Source organism: Scomber japonicus, chromosome 12 (genome assembly GCF_027409825.1).
Source record: "Scomber japonicus isolate fScoJap1 chromosome 12, fScoJap1.pri, whole genome shotgun sequence".
Classification (NCBI taxonomy): domain Eukaryota; kingdom Metazoa; phylum Chordata; class Actinopteri; order Scombriformes; family Scombridae; genus Scomber; species Scomber japonicus.
This window is the reverse complement of record NC_070589.1, coordinates 32,270,657-32,289,062: the sequence shown is the minus strand read 5'-3', so window position 1 is coordinate 32,289,062 and position 18,406 is coordinate 32,270,657. Positions and strand designations below refer to the sequence as shown.

General features: G+C 39.7%; 4 protein-coding genes across 4 annotated transcripts; all 4 read left to right on the top strand.

Annotated features, from left to right (window-relative positions):
* Positions 1-1,135: 1,135 nt before the first annotated feature.
* Positions 1,136-3,920, top strand: LOC128368650 (tripartite motif-containing protein 16-like). Its single transcript, XM_053329506.1, has 2 exons — positions 1,136-2,633; positions 3,583-3,920. The coding sequence occupies exons 1-2, from the start codon at positions 1,136-1,138 to the stop codon at positions 3,762-3,764; spliced, it is 1,680 nt and encodes a 559-aa protein (XP_053185481.1). The 3' UTR covers positions 3,765-3,920.
* A 2,403-nt stretch (positions 3,921-6,323) lies between these two features.
* On the top strand, positions 6,324-8,040 carry LOC128368668 (tripartite motif-containing protein 16-like). The gene has a single exon (XM_053329527.1). It carries the CDS (start codon positions 6,364-6,366, stop codon positions 8,038-8,040), a length of 1,677 nt encoding a protein of 558 aa, XP_053185502.1. The 5' UTR covers positions 6,324-6,363.
* A 3,481-nt stretch (positions 8,041-11,521) lies between these two features.
* LOC128368669 (tripartite motif-containing protein 16-like) lies at positions 11,522-13,790 on the top strand. The gene has a single exon (XM_053329528.1). The coding sequence runs from the start codon at positions 11,543-11,545 to the stop codon at positions 13,220-13,222; it is 1,680 nt and encodes a 559-aa protein (XP_053185503.1). The 5' UTR covers positions 11,522-11,542; the 3' UTR covers positions 13,223-13,790.
* Positions 13,791-14,831: 1,041 nt separating this feature from the next.
* LOC128368639 (tripartite motif-containing protein 16-like) lies at positions 14,832-16,940 on the top strand. The gene has a single exon (XM_053329492.1). It carries the CDS (start codon positions 15,185-15,187, stop codon positions 16,865-16,867), a length of 1,683 nt encoding a protein of 560 aa, XP_053185467.1. The 5' UTR covers positions 14,832-15,184; the 3' UTR covers positions 16,868-16,940.
* Positions 16,941-18,406: the final 1,466 nt, after the last annotated feature.

Here is an 18,406-nt window from a genome sequence, read left to right as displayed (position 1 = left end):
GCTATTTTATGTGTTTTTTTAATGTGTAAAAGGCCAAATTTGCACGTGTTTATTATATAGGGTGTACTTCTTTTTTTCTGCCACTAGATGGAGCATCCACCAAAATGACCATTAGTTTGTGTGTAATGATTTCCCCATTCATTTAACAGAGAACGGCCTTTTGAATTAACTCCACTGATGTCTCCTGTCTCTGATTTTCATGTATAAAACAGGTTAGTAATGTGTGTAAACTTGTCACAACTTAGCATTGAGGACACTTCAAGCCTTTCTAGTGTGGTTCAGATCGAGTTTAAAGTAGAAAACTGTGTTACAAACATTTTGAATTCAGACGGAGTAACAAGAGTTTTGCTAGTTCCCCATGATTAAACAATGACACGAAATGGTGGCCTAACTACCGGTGTTTTAAATGTTTAGTATTGTATCTGCTGGATATCTGCCTTAACTGCTTAGCTGTTGGGTGCAAATTTAATGAAATGTTTACTTTAGGTTATTAGCGAGTGAGTCGGGATGCTAATTAGCCACTCATTCAAGTCAATGCAATATGTTCATGTGGTAAAACATTCAATATTTGTTGTAATGCAAATGACCAAATGTGTTTATAATGTATTTTGTAAAAGTGTTTATGTAAGCAGTAAGACAGAAAAGGCTGTACAAAATAAGCTTGAAATAGTGTTAGTTATTGGCAGGAAGTATATTTAGGAAGCTGTTTACAACAACAGCAGTAAAATATTGTGTGTTTAAGTTCACAGAGATTTTACAGCTATATTTGGTAACTTAACTATTACTGGTAGATGTAAGAGCTGACTGGTGTGTAGAAGTAGTAACCTGTGCCAGTTCATCGATGTAGTATTGAGAATGGATGAATTGTGGAGTTTAATTGAAGATTATTGTGAAAAGAAACTTTAAAGAGAAGAAAGATGAAGTCTGTTTTAATAAAGACAGAAAACAGCCTGAATGAACACAACTAACCTCTCCTGTCTCTGCTTTTCCTCTATAAAACAGGACACTTCATCTTTTCACAGATAACTCTGTCAGCTGACATTTACTAAAGCAACACAGGCTCTTTCGATCAGAGCTCAAGCTTGTTTCATTTCTCAGAAAGTGGAACACACAGTCATTGTTACTGCGAGGTGAAATGGCGCAGCAAGGAGTTCAACTGGCCCGAGAAAACTTTTCTTGTTCGATCTGTTTGGATCTACTGAAGGATCCAGTGACTATTCCCTGTGGACACAGCTACTGCATGAGCTGTATTAACAACTTCTGGGATGAAGAGGATAAGAAGGAACTCTACAGCTGTCCTCAGTGCAGGATTACGTGCACACCGAGGCCTGTCCTGATGAAAAACACCATGTTAGCAGTTGTAGTGGAGCAGCTGAAGAAGACTGGACTCCAAGCTGCTGCTGCTGATCTCTGCTATGCTGGACCTGAAGATGTGGCCTGTGATTTCTGCACTGGGAGGAAACTGAAAGCTCACAAGTCCTGTCTGGTGTGTCTCGTCTCATATTGTGAGAATCATCTTCAGCCTCATTATGAATCAACAAAATTTAAAAAACACAAGCTGGTTGACCCCTCAGAGAAGCTCCAGGAGAACATCTGCTCTCGTCATGATGAAGTGATGAAGATGTTCTGTCGGACTGATGAGCAGATTATCTGTTATCTCTGCCCTGTTGATGAACATAAAGGCCACGACACAGTCTCAGCTGCAGTAGAAAGGACTGAGAGGCAGAGGGAGCTCGAGGTGAGTCGACTAAACATCCAGCAGAGAATGCAGGACAGAGAGAAAGATGTGAAGCTGCTTCAACAGGAGGTGGAGGCCGTCAGTCTCTCTGCTGATAAAGCAGTGGAGGACAGTGAGAAGATCTTCACTGAGCTGATCCGTCTCCTCCAGAAAAGAAGCTCTGATGTGAAGCAGCAGATCAGATCCCAGCAGGAAACTGAAGTGAGTGGAGTCAAAGAGCTTCAGGAGAAGCTGCAGCAGGAGATCACTGAGCTGAAGAGGAAAGACGCTGAACTGAAGCAGCTCTCACACACCGAGGATCACACCCAGTTTCTACACAACTACCCCTCAGTGTCACAACTCAGTGAACCTACAGACTCATCCAGCATCAATATCCGTCCTCTGAGATACTTTGAGGATGTGACAGCAGCTGTGTCAGAGCTCAGAGATAAACTACAGGACATCCTGAAGGAGGAATGGACAAACATCTCACTGACAGTGACTGAAGTGGATGTTTTACTGTCAGATTCAAAAACAGAACCCAAGACCAGAGCTGAGTTCTTAAGATATTCATGTGAAATCACACTGGATACAAATACTGCACACAAAGGCGTGTTATTACATGAGGGGAATAGAAAAGCAGAAGTAATGGCACAACAACAATCTTATTCTCATCACCTGGATAGATTCACTGGATGGTATCAGGTCCTGAGTAGAGAGAGTCTGACTGGACGTTATTACTGGGAGGTGGAGTGGAGAGGAAGTATAATTCGTGTAGCAGTTGCATACAAGAATATCAGCAGAACAGGATGGTCAAATGAATGTCTATTTGGAAACAATGACAAATCTTGGGCTCTAAGATGTGACAATAACAGTTATGAATTCTGTTTCAACAACATTAAAACTACCGTCTCAGGTCCTCGTTCCAAAAGATTCGGAGTGTACCTGGATCACAGAGCAGGTATTCTGTCCTTCTACAGCGTCTCTGAAACCATGACTCTCCTCCACAGAGTCCAGACCACATTCACTCAGCCTCTCTATGCTGGACTTTGTCTTAATTCTGTTGGAGACACAGTTGAGTTTTGTGATCTCAAATAGACAGAAATCATTGCAGACATCATGTGTCAGATTCTGTGTCGTAATTCTTCATTTTTTGTCTCCATGTTTCTGAACTGCACAAAGGCCAGCTGTCAAATGGTTGTCAATACTGCTTTCCTTTTAATTTGTTTTGTTCTGTTAATGTTTTGCGTTTCTTTAAAATTCACTTTTTCAATTTTTACCAATGGAGGCTATCACTGATCATTATGACGTTGTCTTTGCGCTAAATTTAAAGTTTCATTTTTGTATTGATGTATTTGTTTTGTGTTGTTTCTTAAACAGAAGAAATGACTGAACTTTCTTCATTAATATTTTGCTCTCATCATTTAGTAAATTTATAAAGAATTGTAAAAACAAAACAAAAAAACAACAACTAATTATCCTGATAATAGTCACAGCCCAAGACCAGAGCTGGATTCTTAAAATATTCATGTGAAATCACTCTGGATCCAAACACTGAATACATGAAGCTGTTATTGTCTGAGGGGAACAGAAAAGCAAAACTAATGAGTCAACAACAGTCTTATTCTGCTCACCCAGACAGATTCACTGTATATGAACAGGTCCTGAGTAGAGAGTCTGACTGGACGTTGTTACTGGGAGGTGGAGTGGGTTAGGAGTTCGTGTAGCAGTTGCATACAAGAATATCAGCAGAGCAGGAAACTCAAATGAATCTGGATTTGCGCTCAATGACCAATCTTGGGCTTTAAGATTTTACAATAATTGTTATACATTTTGGTTCAACAACATCTCAACTCCCATCTCAGGTCCTTATTCTTCCAGAGTCGGAGTGTACCTGGATCACAGAGCAGGTATTCTGTCCTTCTACAGCGTCTCTGAAACCATGACTCTCCTCCACAGAGTCCAGACCACATTTACTCAGCCTCTCTATGCTGGAGTTTGGCTTATAGATAATGGGGTCACAGCCGAGTTCTGTAAACTCAAATAGACAAATCATTTCATACTTCATGTCTCAGATTCTGTGTTGTAATTAATTTTGTTTGTCTCAATTTTTCTGCACAGAGATCAGCTGTCAATCAAACTGTTGTCAACGCCTCTTTTTATTTGTTTTGTTGAGGTTTTGAGTTTCTTTAAATGTCACTTTTTCCTGTGTGTTCTTATCCATGGAGGCTCATAGTGATGCTTTTAACCTTCATTGACATTTCTTCAAATGAAAATGTGAACTTCTCTTTTGTCTAATTGTTAGTTTCATGTTTGTACAGATATACTTGTCTGTTGTTGTTTCTTCCTTCACCATTGAATTTGAGTTTTTATCAATTTGTGAAGAAATGTGTTATAAAACTAAGTATTCAGATAACAATCAATGTGGAGATCATTAATCATTTACTTGTACATAGCTGGCATTCTGTGTTAAAATAATCAGTTGTATGGTCGAAGTAAATCTGAACATGAAATCATTAAAATAGAGTCATTTAACAGACTTTGATGATTGAATGTGTGAACAAACTGAAGCCTTACATCATGAATAAAGCAGTTACTCTCAAGAATGAACAACTTATTTCCCTCTGTATTCATTTCAAGACCTCATTCAAAGTTTGTGGAGAAAATATGAAAATCATGAGAATTTGTTTGATCCAGTCTTCCTCTTGACACACCACAATGTACATAGGTCTGTCTCTGAACTTTCAGATTAATTATTAAAACAACTTTGTCACAGAGGAATGAGCAGAGTTTTCTATCAAATGATGCACTTAATGAACAAGATTTTATTTGTATGCTCAGTCAATGAAGAGGATTTTTTTTACTCAGGCCTAAAAAAAATTGAAGAAATAATCAGAACTAATTAGATTAATTTGACATTTTGTTGAGTTCTCCTGACACACATAATACACTTTATTTACAGAACATATATTGTGTAGTGATGAGTGAATGAGGCTGTCATGTTGGTTCAGTGTTTGGCTCCATCGCCTCACAGTCAGACAGTTCTGGCTTGAAAAGTTTTAATCCCAACTTCATTAAAACCTCTTATGAGTAATTTTGCTGTGAGTTTAATATCTCAATCCACAAACTATATGCTGTGCTGAAGAGTTTCTGTTATTTATGCTTAATTGAGAACAAAGAAATGCATCTAAAACTGTCATGATTCAACCTCAACAGATGTGATTGATTTGTTGCAACATCACAAGTAAAGTTACTCCAGCTTTTCTAGTACAAGAGTAAGTCATGATCATGTAATGATAACAAAAAGGGAAACGCTGCATTCAGTCTAATCAGAATCATCATCAGGAGAACTTGACATTTTCATTCTAGTTTTAAGACATTAATATTTGTGTTGACACCTGCTGTTTTTCACCTTATCTCTTTTATCATGTCACTGTTTGTTAAGCATCCACATCATAAACAAAGTAAAGAAAAGGGATGCTGGTAAAAGACAAACCTGAGTTTGGCTTCATCAGTTCCCGACTTTCAGCCAGTTTGTGGCTCAGAGACACAGAGGTGTTTGTGCTAACAGGAAACAGCAGAAGTTGTGATGTTCAGTATCCTCACATTGGTCTAATTCCTGATGTTTCACCAGGACTGACAGAAATCAGCTCCTGTGAACAGAAAGACACACAGATGTTAAGAGCTGCACTGTAACACAAATCAAGTCAACACAACATGAGTCCAAACAGGTCAAATATCAGCTTCTTACCTGCACAGTTGAAGCAGAAAGAGGATCTCACTAAAGATTTAGATTCAATTCATGAAGGCCAACACACATTAGTTAATAGTTACAACCAGTAAATATCCAGCTCTCTTTAAAAACTAAAATCACTGTTATTTCTCAGACTGTGAGAAGTCACAAAACTACTGCTGCTGTACCTCAGTGTCATCTGTTCTGTTTCATCTGTCATCAGGTTGTGAAGTGAAGCTATAGACAGATCATCTGTGTTAACTGTCAACAGGTGTGAGCAGTGACAGGAAGCAGCCAGCAGGTGGCAGCACATCATTATAACAGTAGTGGGATACTCATGAAAACAGATTGATATGACAGTGTGTGCCTGGTTGACTCTGAGGGAGACTGGTGTGCAGTCCATCCATGTTGATCTGGTTTTCATCATCAACCCAGCATTGAAATTAAAAGATGTTTAACTTTAAACAAAGCGGAGTACCTGAGTAATAAATGTGAGAACTTCCAAACATGTCTTCATTTTTCTCTATTGTGTTTGAAATGTTGTATTTAAGAAAAAGTTGAAGTGAGCTGGATTTTAGGAGAATACTGTACAGTATCTCTACTACTTTGACACCAGAATGCAGTTGAGTTGTGTTTTCAAATGAGACTCATTGTGTAGAAAGGGTTAAACACACAGAGCTTAATAACTCCTCCCTCTGCTTCCTGCTCTAAAAAACACAACAAGCTCCACTCTGTCCAGTATTTCCTTGTTCCCTCCCCTTCAGATCTACAGTTTGAAGATGGGTGTAACCAACATGTGGTGAGCTGCCAGCCTACATTTACTGAAGCAGCACATGCTGTTTAGATCAGAGCTCAAACTAGTTTCACTTCTCAGAAAGTGAAACTCAGACAGTCATTGTTACTGAGAGGTGAAATGGCGCAGCAAGGAGCTCAGCTGGACCGAGAAAACTTTTCTTGTTCGATCTGTTTGGATCTACTGAAGGATCCGGTGACTATTCCCTGTGGACACAGCTACTGCATGAGCTGTATTAACAACTTCTGGGATGAAGAAGAAAAGGCAGTCTACAGCTGTCCTCAGTGCAGGATTACCTTCACACCGAGGCCTGTCCTGATGAAAAACACCATGTTGGCAGTTGTAGTGGAGGAGCTGAAGAAGACTGGACTCCAAGCTGCTGCTGCTGATCTCTGCTATGCTGGACCTGAAGATGTGGCATGTGATGTCTGCACTGGGAGGAAACTGAAAGCCCACAAGTCCTGTCTGGTGTGTCTCGTCTCATATTGTGAAAAGCACCTCCAGCCTCATTATGAATCAGCAAAATTTAAAAAACACAAGCTGGTTGACCCCTCAGAGAAGCTCCAGGAGAACATCTGCTCTCGTCATGATGAAGTGATGAAGATGTTCTGTCGTACTGATGAGCAGATTATCTGTTATCTCTGCTCTGTGGATGAACATAAAGGTCACGACACAGTCTCAGCTGCAGCAGAAAGGACCGAGAGGCAGAAAAAGATTGAGTTGAGTCGACTAAACATCCAGCAGAGAATCCAGGACAGAGAGAAAGATGTGAAGCTGCTTCAACAGGAGGTGGAGGCCGTCAGTCGCTCTGCTGATAAAGAAGTGGAGGACAGTGAGAAGATCTTCTCTCAGCTGATCCATCTCCTCCAGAAAAGAAGCTCTGATGTGAAGCAGCAGATCAGATCCCAGCAGGAAACTGAAGTGAGTGGAGTCAAAGAGCTTCAGGAGAAGCTGCAGCAGGAGATCACTGAGCTGAAGAGGAAAGACGCTGAACTGAAGAAGCTCTCACACACAGAGGATCACAACCAGTTTCTACACAACTACCCCTCAGTGTCACAACTCAGTGAACCTACAGACTCATCCAGCATCAATATCCGTCCTCTCAGATACTTTGAGGATGTGACAGCAGCTGTGTCAGAGCTCAGAGATAAACTACAGGACATCCTGAAGGAGGAAGGGACAAACATCTCACTGACAGTGACTGAAGTTGACGTTTTACTGTCAGATTCAAAATCAGAGCCCAAGACCAGAGCTGGATTCTTGAGATACTCATGTGAAATCACTCTGGATCCAAACACTGCACACGTGAAGCTGTTATTATCTGAGGAGAACAGAAAAGCAAAACTAATGAGTCAACAACAGTCTTATTCAAGTCATCCAGACAGATTCACTGGATGTGAACAGGTCCTGAGTAGAGAGAGTCTGACTAGACGTTGTTACTGGGAGGTGGAGTGGAGCAAGTTAGGAGGTCGTGTAGCAGTTGCATACAAGAACATCAGCAGAGCAGGAGGCTCGAATCAATGTGGATTTGGGCGCAATGACAAATCTTGGGCTTTAAGATTTTACGATAATTGTTATACATTCTGGTTCAACAACATCTCAACTCCTGTCTCAGGTCCTGTTTCCTCCAGAGTTGGAGTGTACCTGGATCACAGAGCAGGTATTCTGTCCTTCTACAGCATCTCTGAAACCATGACTCTCCTCCACAGAGTCCAGACCACATTCACTCAGCCTCTCTATGCTGGACTTTGGATATTCGATTCTGGGGTCACAGCTGAGTTATGTAAACTCAAATAGACAAATCATTTCATACTTCATGTGTCAGATTGTGTTGTAATTAATTTTGTTTGTCTCAATGTTTCTAAACTGCACAGAGATCAGCTGTCAATCAAACTGTTGTCAACGCCTCTTTTTATTTGTTCTGTTGAGGTTTTGAGTTTCTTTAAATGTCACTTTTTCCTGTGTGTTCTTATCCATGGAGGCTCTCACTACTCATGATGATGCTTTTAACCTTCATTGACATTTCTTCAAATGAAAATGTGAACTTCTTTTTTCTAATTGTTAGTTTCATGTTTGTACAGATATACTTGTTTATTGTGGTTTCTTAAAACAGAGAAAACAGCTGAACTGAATTTGAGTTCTTATCAATTTGTAAATTTGTAAAGAAATGTGTCATAAAACTAAGTATTCAGATAACAATCAATGTGGAGATCATTAATCATTTACTTGTTCATAGCTGACATTCTGTGTTAAAATAATCAGTCGTATGGTCGAAGTAAATCTGAACATGAAATCATTAAACTAGACTTTAATGATTGAATGTGTGAACAAACTGAAGCCTTACATCATGAATAAAGCAGTTACTCTCAAGAATGAACAACTTATTTCCCTCTGTATTCATTTCAAGACCTCATTCAAAGTTTGTGGAGAAAATATGAAAATCATGAGAATTTGTTTGATCCAGTCTTCCTCTTGACACACCACAATGTACATAGGTCATGTTTGTCAGTCTGTCGCTGAACTTTCAGGTTAACATTAAAACAGCGTGGTCACAGAGGAATGAGCAGAGTTTTCTATCAAATGATGAAGTTAATGAACAAGATTTTATTTGTATGCTCCGTCAATGAAGAGGATTTTTTTTTACTCAGGCCTAAAAAAAATTGAAGAAATAATAAGAACTAATTTGATTAGATTAGATCAATTTGATATTTTGTTGAGTTCTCCTGACACACATAATACACTTTATTTACAGAACATATATTGTGTAGTGATGAGTGAATGAGGCTGTCATGTTGGTTCAGTGTTTGGCTCCATCGCCTCACAGTCAGACAGTTCTGGCTTGAAAAGTTTGAATCCCAACTTCATTAAAACCTCTTGTGAGTAATTTTGTTGTGAGTTTAATCTCTCAATCCACAAACTATCTGCTGTGCTGAAGAGTTTCTGTTATTTATGCTTAATTGAGAACAAAGAAATGCATCTAAAACTGTCATGATTCAACCTCAACAGATGTGATTGATTTGTTGCAACATCACAAGTAAAGTTACTCCACCTTTTCTTGTACAAGAGTAATTTATGGTCATGTTATCATGACAAAAGTGAAAAAGCTGCATTCAGTCTAATCAGAATCATCATCAGGAGAACTTGACATTTTCATTCTAGTTTTAAGACATTAAGATTTGTGTTGACACCTGCTGTTTTTCTGCTTATCTCATTATCATGTCACTGTTTGTTAAGCATCAACATCATAAACAAAGTGAAGAAAAGGGATGTGGGTAAAACACAAACCTGAGTTTGGCTTCATCAGTTCCCGACTTTCAGCCAGTTTGTGGCTCAGAGACACAGAGGTGTTTGTGCTAACAGGAAACAGGAGAAATTGTGATGTTCGGTATCCTCATATTGGTCTAATTCCTGATGTTTCACCAGGACTGACAGAAATCAGCTCCTGTGAACAGAAAGACACACAGATGTTAACAGCTGCACTGATACACAAATCAAGTCAACACAACATGAGTCCAAACAGGTCAAATATCAGCTTCTTACCTGCACAGGTGAAGCAGAAATAGGATCCTAGTAAAGATTTACATTAAATTCATAAATCATGAAGGCCAACAAACACCAGTTAAAAGTTACAACCAGTAAATATTCAGCTCTCTTTAAAAACTAAAATCAGTTGTTTTTCTGTTATTTCTCAGACTGTGAGAAGTCACAATACTACTGCTGCTGTACCTCAGTATCATCTGTTGTGTCTCATCTGTAATCAGGTTGTGAGGTGAAGCTACAGACAGATTGGCTGTATTACCTGTCAACAGGTGTGAGCAGTGACAGGAATCAGCCAGCAGGTGGCAGCACATCATCATAACAGTAGTGGGATAGTCATGAACAGATTGATATGACAGTGTGTGATTGGTTGACTCTGAGGGAGACTGGTGTGCAGTCCATACATGTTGATCTGTTTTTCCATCATCAACCCAGCATTGAAATTAAAAGATCTATAACTTTAAACAAAGCAGAGTTTCCTGTGTAATAAATATGACGACTTCCCAAATATGTCTTCATTCTTTATCTATTGTGTTTGAGAAAAAGTTGAAGTGAGCTGGATTTTAGAAGAATACAGTAAATCAAAGAAATTGAAAGTCATCTGAACTAGGGATCGACCGATATGGTTTTTTAAGGGCCGATACCGATTATTAGTAATCAAGGAAACCGATAACCGATATTTAGAATCAATATTAATTTGCAGTAAAAATTTAAATTTTGGTGTCAAAATTTAGAATAACACAGTTGGGATTAGACTGAATACAGTTTACTGTTTGTTTGTTTTTGTACACTGTGAAAATCTGTGATAAAAAGACCTTAAACTTTTGTAGAATAACACACTCTGATGCAAATCTTGGCTAAAATGGTTCAAGCAATTGTTTTATTATATAAAAACAAAAAGTGCAGAGATCTCTTAAAGTTCAACAGGTTCAGCTCTCTTAATCTGTAGGCTATTTGCTGTACCCATATGTTGCTATGTCTTCTTTTTATTAAATAAAGGACTGTAGGTCCAAATTTTGCTTCTGGGCATGCATGTCATTGAAACTGATCATAATAAGGTTGTGGTGTCTTTAAAACTTCACCATAGAGTATTTTTATTGCAACTTTGACATTTTTCTGTTGCCTTGCCTTCAAACAGCACACTGCTACTTCACAGAGCAGTCCTCTCCTCTCTTCTCTGTAGCGCTACATCTAGAGGCTGCAGTGTTGATTGGCTGTCACTTGGGCGTGCAGCCAATCAGTGGGCGCTGTAGGCGGGACATTGTTACACAGCCAAGAGTGGTGACTTCAGGCAGAGAGAGACGGCTGCATAAGAGCCAAAGGAGCGTTTTAAAGGAAACTTATTTTATCGGTTATCGGTGGAAAAAAAGATTATCATAAAAATGCCGAATATCAGCCCATATTATTGGCCATGCCGATTATTGGTCGATCCTTCATCTGAACTACTTTGACACCAGAAAGCAGGTAAGCAGTATTTTCAAAGGAGACATGAGCTTCATTGTACAAGAAAAAGGGTAAAACACAGAGCTTGATAACTCCTCCCTCTTCCTCTTCCTCGCAAGCACAACAATCTCCACGCTGTCCACGTATTTCTTTGTTCCCTCTCCTTCACAGCTACAGTTTGAAGATGCATGTAATCAACACGTGGTGAACTGCCAGCCAATTATTTACAGAAGCAACAGAGGCATTTTAGATTACAGTTTAAACTGGTTTCACTTCTCAGGAAGTGAAACTCAGACAGTCATTGTTACTGAGAGGTGAAATGGCGCAGCAAGGAGCTCAGCTGGACCGAGAAAACTTTTGTTGTTCGATCTGTTTGGATCTATTGAAGGATCCGGTGACTATTCCCTGTGGACACAGTTACTGCATGAGCTGTATTAAAAACTTCTGGGATGAAAATGATAAGAAGGAAATCTACAGCTGTCCTCAGTGCAGACAGACCTTCACACCGAGGCCTGTCCTGATGAAAAACACCATGTTAGCAGTTTTAGTGGAGCAGCTGAAGAAGACTGGACTCCAAGCTGCTCCTGCTGATCTCTGCTATGCTGGACCTGAAGATGTGGCCTGTGATGTCTGCACTGGGAGGAAACTGAAAGCCCACAAGTCCTGTCTGGTATGTCTCGTCTCATATTGTGAGAATCATCTTCAGCCTCATTATGAATCAACAAAATTTAAAAAACACAAGCTAGTTGACCCTTCAGAGAAGCTCCAGGAGAACATCTGTTCTCTTCATGATGAGGTGATGAAGATGTTCTGTCGTACTGATCAGCAGAGTATCTGTTATCTCTGCTCTGTGGATGAACATAAAGGCCACGACACAGTCTCAGCTGCAGCAGAAAGGACTGAGAGGCAGAGAGAGCTCGAGGTGAGTCGACTAAACATCCAGCAGAGAATCCAGGACAGAGAGAAAGATGTGAAGCTGCTTCAACAGGAGGTGGAGGCCGTCAGTCGCTCTGCTGATAAAGCAGTGGAGGACAGTGAGAAGATCTTCACTGAGCTGATCCGTCTCCTCCAGAAAAGAAGCTCTGATGTGAAGCAGCAGATCAGATCCCAGCAGGAAACTGAAGTGAGTGGAGTCAAAGAGCTTCAGGAGAAGCTGCAGCAGGAGATCACTGAGCTGAAGAGGAAAGACGCTGAACTGAAGCAGCTCTCACACACAGAGGATCACAACCAGTTTCTACACAACTACCCCTCAGTGTCACAACTCAGTGAACCTACAGACTCATCCAGCATCAATATCCGTCCTCTCAGATACTTTGAGGATGTGACAGCAGCTGTGTCAGAGCTCAGAGATAAACTACAGGACATCCTGAAGGAGGAAGGGACAAACATCTCACTGACAGTGACTGAAGTGGACGTTTTACTGTCAGATTCAAAAACAGAGCCCAAGACCAGAGCTGAGTTCTTAAAATATTCATGTGAAATCACTCTGGATCCAAATACTGCACACAAAGACGTGTTATTACATGAGGGGAACCGAAAAGCAGAAGTCACAGCACAACAACAGTCTTATTCTAGTCATCCAGATAGATTCACTGGATGTGATCAGGTCCTGAGTAGAGAGAGTCTGACTGGACGTTATTACTGGGAGGTGGAGTGGAGAGGAAGTATAGTTCGTGTCGCAGTCGCATACAAGAATATCAGCAGAGAAGGAGGTGCAATTAAATATATATTTGGAAACAATGACAAATCTTGGGCTTTAAGATGTTATGATAACAATTATGAATTCTGGTTCAACAATATTAAAACTCTCGTCCCAGGTCCTCGTTCCTCCAGAGTCGGAGTGTACCTGGATCACAGAGCAGGTATTCTCTCCTTCTACAGCGTCTCTGAAACCATGACTCTCCTCCACAGAGTCCAGACCACATTCACTCAGCCTCTCTATGCTGGACTTTGGCTTAATTCTGTTGGAGACACAGCTGAGTTTTGTGAACTCAAATAGACTGAAGTCATTACAGACATCATGTGTCAGATTCTGTGTTGTAATTCTTCATTTTTTGTCTCCATGTTTCTGAACTGCACAGAGATCAGCTGTCAAATGGTTGTCAATACTGCTTTCCTTTTCATTTGTTTTGTTCCGTTAATGTTTTGCATTTCTTTAAAATACACTTTTTACCCATGGAAGCTAACACTGATCATGATGATGTTGTCTTTGTTCGAAATGTAAGTTCCATGTTTGTATTGATGTATTTGTTTCATGTTGTAAAACCCCAACTTATTATCCTGATAATAGTCAATAAGGGGATCATGTATTATGTTCTTATACATCGCTGAAATTCTGTGTTAAACGTATTGTGTGATTGAAATTAATCTGAACATTGAATCATTGAACAAGAGTCATTTAACAAACTTTACTGATTGCATGTGTGAAAAAATTGAAGCTTTACATCATGAATAAAGAAGTTTATCTCAAGAATGAACAAAGTATCTTCTTCTGTCTTCATTTCAGGATCTCATGCAAAGCTTGTGGAGAAAATATGAAACTAATATGAAAGTTTATTTGAGGCTGTTTTCCTCCTGACAAACCACAAAGTACAGAGTTAATCTTTGTCAGTCTTTGAACTTTCAGGTTAATCGTTAAAACAGCTTTGGCATAAAGAAATGAGCAAAGTTCACTATCACTTGTTGCTTTTAAGAAACTAAAAATAAAAAGGAAACACATAAGAATTAATTTGATTAAATGTGGATGTGCAGACATTTTATTAAGGCCTCACTCTGCCACCTCACAGTCAGATGGTTCTGCGCATTAACACAGATTAAGATTTGTGTTGACACCTGCTGTTTTTCCTGATTATCTCCTTTATCATGTTACTATTTGTAAAACATCCACATCATAGCAAAGTAAAGAGCAGGAATGTGGGTAAAACACAAACCTGAGTTTGGCTTCATCAGTTCCAGACTTCAGCCAGTTTGTGGCTCAGAGACACAGAGGTGTTTGTGCTAACAGGAAACAGCAGAAGTTGTGATGTTCAGTATCCTCACATTGGTCCACTTCCTAATGTTTCACCAGGACTGACAGAAAGCAGCTCCTGTGAACAGAAAGACACACAGATGTTAAGAGCTGCACTGTAACACAAATCAAGTCAACACAACAGGAGTCCAAACAGGTCAAATATCAGCTTCTTACCTGCACAGGTGAAGCAGAAATAGGATCCCACTAAAGATTTAGATTCAATGCATGAAGACCAACACACAGTTAGGAGTTACAACCAGTAAATATCCAGCTCTCTTTAAAAACTAAAATCACTGTTATTTCTCAGACTGTGAGAAGTCATAATACTACTGCTGCTGTATCTCAGTATCATCAGTTCTGTTTCATCTGTCAACAGATGTGAGCAGTCACAGGAATCAGCCAGCAGGTGGCAGCACATCATTATAACAGTAGTGGGATAGTCATGAACAGATTGATATGACAGTTTGTGACTGGTTGACTCTGAGGGAGACTGGTGTGCAGTCCATACATGTTGATGTTTTTCATCATCAACCCAGCATGAACATTAAAAGATCAATAACTTTAACAAAGCAGAGTTTCATGTGTAATAAATGTGAGGACTTCCCAAACATGTCTCCATTTTTCTCTATTGTGTTTGAAATGTTGTATTTAAGAAAAAGTTGAAGTGAGCTGGATTTTAGGAGGATATTGTACAGTATCTACAGTATACGACTTTGACACCAGAATACAGGTGAGCAGTGTTTTCAAGTTAGACATGAGCCTCATTGTGTAAAAAGGGTTAAACAAACAGAGCTTGATAACTCCATCTTCTTCCTGCTCTCAAAACACAACAAGCTCCACTCATTTCATTGTTCCCTCCCCTTCAGATTTACAGTTTGATGATGGGTGTAACCAACATGTGGTAAGCTGTCAGCTGACATTTACAGACAGTCATTGTGACTGAGAGCTGACATGGCGCAGCAAGGAGCTCAGCTGGACCAAGAAAACTTTTCTTGTTCGATCTGTTTGGATCTACTGAAGGATCCAGTGGCTATTCCCTGTGGACATAGCTACTGTATGAGCTGTATTAAAAAACACTGGGAAAGAGAGGATCAGAGGAGGATCTATAGCTGCCCTCAGTGCAGACAGACCTTCACACCGAGGCCTGTCCTGATGAAAAACACCATGTTAGCAGCTTTAATGGAGCAGCTGAAGAAGACTGGACTCCAAGCTGCTCCTGCTGATCTTGGCTGTGCTGAACATGAAGATGTGGCCTGTGATTTCTGTACTGGGAGGAAACTGAAAGCCCTAAAGTCCTGTTTGCAGTGTCTGGCTTCTTATTGTGAGAAACACCTACAGCCTCATTATGAATCACCTACATTCAAAAAACACAAGCTGGTCGACCCCTCAGAGAAGCTCCAGGAGAACATCTGCTCTCGTCATGATGAGGTGATGAAGATGTTCTGTCGTACTGATCAGCAGAGTATCTGTTCTCTCTGCTCTGTGGATGAACATAAAGGCCACGACACAGTCTCAGCTGCAGCAGAAAGGACTGAGAGGCAGAGAAAGCTCGAGGTGAGTCGACTAAACATCCAGCAGAGAATCCAGGACAGAGAGAAAGATGTGAAGCTGCTTCAACAGGAGGTGGAGGCCGTCAGTCGCTCTGCTGATAAAGCAGTGGAGGACAGTGAGAAGATCTTCACTGAGCTGATCCGTCTCCTCCAGAAAAGAAGCTCTGATGTGAAGCAGCAGATCAGATCCCAGCAGGAAACTGAAATGAGTCGAGTCAAAGAGCTTCAGGAGAAGCTGCAGCAGGAGATCACTGAGCTGAAGAGGAAAGACGCTGAACTGAAGAAGCTCTCACACACAGAGGATCACAACCAGTTTCTACACAACTACCCCTCAGTGTCACAACTCAGTGAACCTACAGACTCATCCAGCATCAACATCCATCCTCTCAGATACTTTGAGGATGTGACAGCAGCTGTGTCAGAGCTCAGAGATAAACTACAGGACATCCTGAAGGAGGAATGGACAAACATCTCACTGGCAGTGACTGAAGTGGATGTTTTACTGTCAGATACAAAAACAGAGCCCAAGACCAGAGCTGGATTCTTAAAATATTCACGTGAAATCACTCTAGATCCAAATACGGTACACACAGAGTTATTATTATCATCTGAGGGGAACAGAAAAGTAAAAAGAATGAGTCAACAACAGTCTTATTTTAATCATCCAGAAAGATTCAATAAATATTATCAGGTCCTGAGTAGAGAGAGTCTGACAACACGTTGTTACTGGGAGGTGGAGTGGAGCGGGAGAGGGGTTGGTGTAGCAGTCGCATACAAGAATATCAGCAGAGTTGGAGGCGCAAATGGATGTGTATTTGGATTAAATGACAAATCTGTTATGTTACTTTGTGACAGTAACACTTACACATTTTGGTTCAACAACATCTCAACTCCCGTCTCAGGTCCTGTTTCCTCCAGAGTCGGAGTGTACCTGGATCACAGAGCAGGTATTCTCTCCTTCTACAGCATCTCTGAAACCATGACTCTCCTCCACAGAGTCCAGACCACATTCACTCAGCCTCTCTATGCTGGAGTTAAGCTTAATTATGTTGGAGACACAGCTGAGTTTTGTAAACTCAAATAGACTGAAGTCATTACAGACATCATGTGTCAGATTCTGTGTCGTAATTCTTCATTTTTTGTCTCCATGTTTCTGAACTGCACAAAGGCCAGCTGTCAAATGGTTGTCAATACTGCTTTCCTTTTAATTTGTTTTGTTCTGTTTTGTGTTTCTTTAAAGATAACTTTTTCCTGAGTTCTTACCCATAGAGGATATCACTGATCATGATGATGTTTTGATGTTGAACTTCTTTGTTCTAAATGTTAGTTTCATGTTTGCATTGATGTATTTGTTTTATGTTATCATTTAGTACATTTATAAAGAATTGTAAAAACAACAACTAATTATCCTGATAATAGTCAATAAGGAGATCATGTATTATGTTCTTATACATAGCTGACATTCTGTGTTTAACGTATTGTGTGAAATTAATCTGAACATGAAATCTTTGAACAAGAGTCATTTAACAAACTTTACTGATTGCATGTGTGAAAAAATTGAAGCTTTTACATCAAGTTTATCTCAAGAATGAACAAAGTATTTTCATCTGTCTTCATTTTAGGATCTCATTCAAAGCTTGTGGAGAAAATATGAAACTAATATGAGAGATTATTTGAGGCTGTTTTCCTCCTGACATACCATAAAGTACAGAGTTAATCTTTGTCGGTCTTTGAACTTTCAGGTTAATCATTAAAACAGCTTCGTCATGAAGGAATGAGCAGTGTTTTCTATCATTTGTTGCTTTTAAAAAACAAGATTTTAGTTGTACAGTTAGTCAATAAAGATGATTTCTTTACCCAGGCCTGAAAAATTGAAAAACAATAACATTTGATTACATTTGGATGTGAAGATGTTTTATTAAGGCCAAGCTCTGTCACCACAAAATCAAACTGTTCTGGGGTTTAAAGTTTTAAACCAGACCTGCTGTGCTGAAGAGTTCCTGTATTTATGCTTATTTAAGAAAAAAAAATCATCTAAACTGTCAGGATTAGTGTTTGTAACAGCTGTCATTGATTTATTGCAACATCACAGATGAAGTTACTCCACCTTTTCTGGTACAGAAATAATTTATAAATCATTTTATCATTAAAAAAAAGTGAAGAAGCTGCATTCAGTCTAATCAGAATCAACATCAGGAGAACTTGACATTATCATTCTAGTTTTAAGACATTAAGATTTGTGTTGATACCTGCTGTTTTTCTGCTTACCTCCTTTATAAAGTTTGTTAAGCATCCACATCATAAACAAAGTAAAGTAAAGGGATGCTGGTAAAAGACAAACCTGAGTTTGGCTTCATCAGTTCCTGACTTTCAGCCAGTTTGTGGCTCAGAGACACAGAGGTGTTTGTGCTAACAGGAAACAGGAGAAGTTGTGATGTTCAGTATCCTCACATTGGTCTAATTCCTAATGTTTCACCAGGACTGACAGAAATCAGCTCCTGTGAACAGAAAGACACACAGATGTTCACAGCTGCACTGAAACACAAATCAAGCCAACACAACAAGAGTCCAAACAGGTCAAATATCAGCTTCTTACCTGCACAGGTGAAGCAGAAATAGAATC